The 6,958-nt window shown below is 49.5% G+C and overlaps 1 protein-coding gene across 1 annotated transcript; it reads left to right on the forward strand.

Moving 5' to 3' along the window:
- Positions 1 to 2,856: 2,856 nt before the first annotated feature.
- Positions 2,857 to 4,779, forward strand: DNAJC5G (DnaJ heat shock protein family (Hsp40) member C5 gamma; the record flags this gene model as incomplete). Its single annotated transcript, XM_080812797.1, has 4 exons — positions 2,857 to 2,969; positions 3,261 to 3,474; positions 3,866 to 4,007; positions 4,727 to 4,779. 4 exons carry the CDS (start codon positions 2,857 to 2,859, stop codon positions 4,777 to 4,779), a joined length of 522 nt encoding a protein of 173 aa, XP_080668923.1.
- Positions 4,780 to 6,958: the final 2,179 nt, after the last annotated feature.

Consider the following 6,958-nt stretch of genomic DNA (forward strand, 5'->3'; position numbering starts at 1 on the left):
TCTGTGTGAAAGATGGTGAACAAACCCACAAGGTTCATCAGAGAGGGAAGGCAGACCTTAAGCAAATCAACACACAAATAAACAGATATTCACAAATCGTGATGAGGGTGTTATGAGGTGAGGAGAGAGAAGCAGAACTCCAAATTTGAAGACCTATCGGAGGAGCCATGAAGCTGAGATCCTAGAAGGATGAGAAGTCAGCTAGTGGACAGCCCAAGGAGGAGTCCTCCAGGCAGAGGGAGCAGCGTGGCCTAAGGCCTTTGACATAGGAGGGAACACGGTGTCTTCAAAGAAGACAGAGACCAGAGCAGGCAAAACAGTGGCGCTTGGCAGAGCTAGCATGAGAGGCAGGGGCCAGACCAGGCTGGGCCTATAGCCTGAGGCAAGGAATTCACTGTAAGTGCTCTGCACTTCTAGTGCCTTCTGCCGTCTTCCCAGCACTAGTAAAGAAACAACCTGGGTTGTTCTGCTAGTTCTGCCATCCCATGTTCGTGATGAAAAGTTGGGAGTTAGCTAGGGAAATTTATCATAGTACAAACCCTCACAGGAAAAAAAAAAAAAAATATATATATATATATATATATATATCAGTTTCAGCTCCTTTCCTTTAGGGGACTAACTTATAAACTCCTCCGACCCAGAACCTATGAACTGGGAGGTTGATGCCAAAGCTTTTCATCGCCACCCCTACAGCGATCACAGATCTACGGAAAGAAGTTGGTTAATTCCCTGGGCATTGTGCCTATTGCCCATGGACTCCTTAGTTTACTCAGATGGCCCACATGTCTTGGGATGGAAGACTGATCTGCCACTTAAGACCTAGAAGGCAATGCAAATGTGCGCAAACAACTGTAATAAAGGGAAGAGAGTGATAAAAACCACACGAGGTGTAACAGAGAAAAACTACTGAAACATTAAAACCCTTTCAATTACATGCTGTGGGAGCTATGGAGTGCTCCTCTTGTAAAGAAAACCAACGTTTCAAAGCGGTAAATTAGAAGTGGTGCAAACACTGCCTCCTGTAGGAGACCAAAGGAAGCGCAGCCAGCTGGAGATTGGCGCTTCCGAGCCTGGCAGGTAGGGATGTAAATTGGCACTTTGGGGATCTTTCCCGGAAGAAAGTTAGCAACATGGATCAGGAAGTCTCTAAAAAATTCTCTTTGACCCAATGATTCTCCTTCCAGGAACCCACCTCAAGGGGGTAGGGAAGAGATTTATTTGAAGAGGTATAGATAGGAATTTTCGTTACAAGGTTATTACACTATCAAACGGCTAGAAACAACTTAAGTATCCAATCTGGATTATATAAATACCTTGTGGTACACCCTTATGACATCATAGTATTTAAATGAAGTTTTTGAAGAACAGTAGAGACTTTGGAAAATTCAAGATATCGTTTATCATTTAAGGGAACGCGCAAACTCACAATTACAATATAATAGGATAAATGCGCTGACAGAGCAAGATGGGAACAAATGGGCAAAAGAAGGAAGGATTCCCAGGACATTCGAGATGGGTCTTGAAGGATGTGTAGGAGTTTCCTGGTGAAAGGGGGAAAAAAGGACAAAATGGAGACCCCTAAACTCTGCAAAAGAAGACAGGGAAGGTAATGCACCTCTGGAGAAAGGCCTGCAGGAACCATACCTCTCATACAACCCCGGTGTGCAAGCCCAATATGTTTCCTTAGGTGAGTGGATGAGCCCTGCGGGTGACGAAACCTGGGGATCCTCTCCCACAGGAAAAGGGACAACCCCCACCCGGTCCTAGGCCACGCCCACCGGAAGAGCTGGCAACGTAGCACGTAGCACGTAGCACGTAGCATGGGCTGCTGGTGCAAGGCTGATCCCTACGCTCAGGAGCGAAATAAATCCCAGGGCCCACATAGCCTCACCTCCCAGGTTTTTCGGCAGCGCCAAAAAGCGACCGGGAGTGTTGGCGCAGCACGCAAGCGCTGTTGGCCACTGGACCCTGGTGGTGTGAAATTTCACACCCAGATGGAGGTTGTGTGAGGCTTCCTCCAGGTGAGGAGAGCGTCTCCTCTGAGGCGAGGAGAGGTGGAGCACCAGGCCAGGCAGGGAGCCCACAGGGAGGCAGGGAGCCCACAGGGAGCCAGAGGCCAGAGGGCATGTGGGAACCGGAGCGTTCCCTTCTGAGCATGTAGCCTTGGCTCTCATGAGCCACTGCTTCGCAAGGGCTCTCCCACTGTCTGGGGCCCTGCTCCCTGGTCTCTGGCCGGTCGGCCCTCACAGCTACCCCTTTCACTTCCGTCTTAATCCCTTGATGTTCTCCCCGCTGCCCGGTCTCCGAGGTTTGAGAGGGGAGGCGAGGGAGAAGAACGTCCCTGGGCTACCTGCAGCACGGCCCTCCGGCCTGGCTTTAGGACACTGGACTTCTCTTAGGGTTTGGTCTGAACTGTTTCTCCCATGGGAACCGTGCATGTCCCGGGATCCTGACCCAGCCAGATCAAGGACTAGGCTGCCCTGATCTTAACAACCCAGCAGTGAGCTTGGACAGGCCCAGGGCTGTTTGCCTAAAGTACCAGGAGTTCCAGACAAAATCACCCTCTTCCCATGGTTTAGATCTCCCCTTGCTTACACCTCTCCACAACGTGGGTGTCTGGAGGACTGTGTAGCTGAAGGACGCTGGGAAATGTGAGGAGATGTTTTCTCTGGTCATTTCTGGTCACCTGCACTCTCCTGCTAGTCACAGAGCCCACTCACTGTTGTCTTGTCCTTGTCCCCTTGTACTACTTTTACCTGCCTAGCTCCTGAAGGCGATGAGTTTCCTTACTGGAAGTTCACTTCTCTATGGCCTGTGGAAGTTCTCACAAATGCTTCTTCTCCTCTGACCCAGATCATGGCTCATTTGGATGAAGCAGCCCGCCAGCTGTCCAAAAGTGGGACAACCCTCTATGCCGTGCTGGAGCTTAAGAAAGGTGCCTCACCTGAAGACATCAAAAAGGCTTACAGGTTCAGACCCAGCCTCTTATTAAACCCTGGAATTTGCCCCCCTTAAACCCTGCTTTATGACCATTTTTAAATCCTCAAGCCTTCACTTTGGGTGGGATGGAGTTATCACCCTTTTCATTGTGGCATGGCAAGGAATTTAGACTTGGGCTGCTTGCCTCCATTCTTCGCACTCATGCATTCCTTCTTCACATCTAGAGACCTATCCCTGTCATCCCTGTCATCCTACCCTCCTTTCCCAGCCATTTCCCAACCATCCTCTCCTCACCCTCCTTTTGGTTATTGCCTGGGCAGGAAACTGGCCTTAAAGTATCATCCAGACAAGAACCCAGGGGATGCTCAAGCAGCAGAAATATTCAAAGAGATCAACACAGCCCACTCCATACTGAGTGACCCTAAGAAGCGGAAAATCTATGACCGGCATGGCTCATTGGGAATATACATATACGATCACTTTGGTGAAGAAGGCGTCACATACTATTTTACGATGAATAGTTGCTGGTTCAAGGTATACAGTTCTTCCTAGCCCTTTAAAAATAAGGAAGTGGGGGTGGCGTGGGGAGCCTGGGTGGCTCAGTTGGTTAAACGTCTGCCTTTGGCTCAGGTCCTGATCCCAGGGTCCTGAGATTGAGGCCTGCGTCGGGCTCCCTGATCAGTGGGGAGTCTATTTCTCCCTCTCCCTCTGTGCTCGCTCTCAAATAAGTAAATAAAATCTTAAAAAAAAAAAAAAAAGAAGGAAGGAGTGATGACCTACCTCTTCTTGGAGAGCTCACCCTTTTCTCCCAGGACAGATGCTTCTGTTGTCTCATTTTCTGGGTGCCAGGGGGATTGAGGGAGGGGAGCTGGAATGGAACTACAGAAGAAATGCTGGGTTGAGGCCATGCTTTCCTGCCTTTCAGACACTGGTCCTCCTGTGCGCCCTGCTCACCTGCTGCTGTTGCTGCTGCTGCTGCTGCTTTTGCTGTGGAACGCTTAAGCCACCATCTGAGGAGGTTGCCAGAAGATACCAGCAGAATGTCCAGAATCAGCCTCCGAGGGCAGGTGAGAGTCATAGACAGGGCCTGAGGGAAGAGCTGGTTAGGAAGGAATGAAATAGTTGGGGGTGAAACTCTGAACCCTAAATATGGGAGTCTCAAGTCGGTATTGAGGCAAAGTGAAGAAAGAGAAGAGGATACGCTTGGTTTCTGAGGGACTTAGGCCACCAGCTGACAGTTGGAATGTCATATCAGCCTCTCGTGACTTAAGCTAAGGAGTTGGGGGGGGGTAGTTAAAGTAAAGAATGGGTGGGAAAGGGGGCGCCTAGGTGGCTCAGTGGGTTAAGCCTCTGCCTTTGGCTCAGGTCATGGTCTCAGGGTCCTGGGATCAAGCCCCGCATCAGGCTCTCTGCTCTCTGCTGAGCAGAGAGCCTGTTTCCCCCTTTCTCTCTGCCTGCCTCTCTGTCTACTTGTGATCTCTCTCTCTCTTTGTCAAATAAATAAATAAAATCTAAAAAAAAAAAAAAAAAAAGAACGGGTGGGAGAGTACCTTGAAAAGGGAATGGTTGAAGACAAGATAGAGGATGAAGTTTACTGCCTTTACTCTAAAGGAAACTAAGTGTCTGATCATCCCCACCCCAAGCAGTGAAAGTGTGCCTTGACTGAAGTTCACCATAGTGCCACCTAGTGATAATGACATGTAACTGCAAGGTAACGGGTTTCTCACCACGGGACTAAAAATTGTTACTAAATATTTGTGCATGTGTTTTTCAAATTCCATCATAGGGAACAAAAGAAACTTTAGAAGAGGTCAAGATGATAACGAAGATGATTTCTAAGAGAAGAAGAAGAGTGAGTATATATGAAAGCTAAAATGCAGCAATAATCAAAGGATAAGAAAAGAACATGCACTAACTTCCAGTGAGTCATTAGTAGAAAGTTTTTATCTTAGACTTTGGATTTCGGGTGTTTATATCCTTACCTTCAGGAGCCTTGCTTTAAATTCTGGGTCATTATTCCTTCCGCTTAATAAGATGTCAACCTCTTTTGCCCCCAGGTGCTGACCCAGCGAGGGTGCCTTCTGCTGCCCAAGACACTGGACATGCTGAAGAGGGGAGCAAGTAGCCCTGTCCTGACATTGACCCTGATTTGCCCCTCTTCTTAAAAAAAATCCCAACTGCGGAAGACTTGATGACATCTATCCCAGTGAGGATGCCCCCTCTGTCCTTGATGGTATCATTGACCCTGGCAATACAGGGTCACCCAGCTCCTCTTCTTTTTAGCTCCAGTCCCAATTTTAATTTGTTTAGACAGCAGCCCTCCCATCCGTACCCTTATGAGGTCTCAGGCCGTGGTGACAGACTTTTCCCGAGCATTCTTTTTCCTGTGCCTTGGGATTTGGGCCAATTTCAACTGGTAAGGGCCTTGAGCCACTTGCATTATCTCCACCAAGATCCTGGTAACTGAGCCGAGTAGATCCTATCCCAGAGCTGCTGTACCAGCTAACCCTCCTTTGCTGGAACGCTGCACCAAGAACTTAGTGTCAGCCTCATTCCTACACCAGCATGCGTTTCTGGGGCTGGTCTCACCTTTCTCTGCTGCCCAAGTAATTGACATTGTCAAACTCATTCTGTGCCACCATGAGTAAACTCAGGCAAAGTATGAATGCATTGGAGGGGTAGGGGTAGTTATCCCACCTCTGGCTTCTCTCCAGACTGCACCCCAACAAGGCTCCCCCTTAGCATGGGTCCTGTGGGCTGCCTGAAGTTCATCTCTCAGTGCCTGCTTGCCTCCATCCTTTCTCCACATCTTACGCAGGCTGATCACCGTATGTTTTGTTCTGAAAACAGGGGCATGAAACATACGATAGGGAAAGGATAATACTTCTACAGACCTTCTCCCCCATTCTCGTGCCTCTTCACGCTGCCCGTTTTATCCTCTCCACACCGTTTATTTCCCATCCATCCAAGGTCAGAGCCGAGTAACTCCTCGAATTTCTCTCTCACCACTGGAAGAAGAGCTAAGGAATGTCAATAAATAAAAGAGCTTTTGTCCAACCCCATGCATCTGTTCGGCGCCAAAAAGACGAATCTTGCCTGGGGTAGAAGGAAAGGCCCACAAGAGAAAAAGAGAGAGGGCCGGTGCTCACGTCTGAGACCAGCCTGTCTGCGAGAGGAGGAATCCAGGAGTCCAGGAGGGGCCCAGCAGGGGTCCCGGACAACCGTGGAGTGAAGACAAAGGCCTCCCAGAGCCTTGTGATTACGACTTTGTCAATGCTCTAAAATTTCCCTGGAGACCAATTCCCCTGGTGCCCAAAATAGGTTCCTGGCACTCAGGTCCTTTCTGCTCAGCTCAACTTCTCTCGATTTCCTAACAAATTTAAAGTCTTTGGAGTGGCTCCAGTGATGTGTTCATGGACCAAATTCCCACACTTTCTCAGAGGCATGCTCATGAGGTCGTTCCAGGCCCTGGTGCAACTGCCAGCTCTAGCGTCCTTAGCTTCTTTTCCTAGGATGATAGAAGAAAGTTCTGGGTGAGAACAGAAATGGACCAGAAGTGTTGGACCAGAGCCTTTCCCACTAATCTCTGGTGTCCCGGTTCTGAATCCCAGGGTTCAGCGGAAGAGGGTGAGGGTCACTGGCTAAGCCTTGGAGGCACTGACTAGGCTCTGGGTCGGGTGAGGTCTTTCCCTGCCACCCTGAGCCACGTCAGGCGCCCCCATCCAGGCCAGTGTAGATTCTGCCTGGAAGATGAGCCCATGCTTATGGGGCTCAGGGGTCACAGGAGCCTTCTGAGCCTGAGAGCTGGACACCTCTGGAGATCCACCTTTCACCATGAGCAGTGAAGCTCACCCCTGCCCTTGTGTAAGGCAGTCACCCATTCCTGAGTGAGTCAGGGTCACTCACTCAGTGACAGCTGTGGCTCGCCTTACATGAGCTAAATCGGGAGTTGGAATGTCATGCAGATGCCCCTTGTTCCCCACCCCCACGTTAAAATTAATCTCCTCTCTGGGAAGCA

This window comes from Martes martes (assembly GCF_963455335.1).
Source record: "Martes martes genome assembly, chromosome: 9".
In the NCBI taxonomy this organism is placed as follows: domain Eukaryota; kingdom Metazoa; phylum Chordata; class Mammalia; order Carnivora; family Mustelidae; genus Martes; species Martes martes.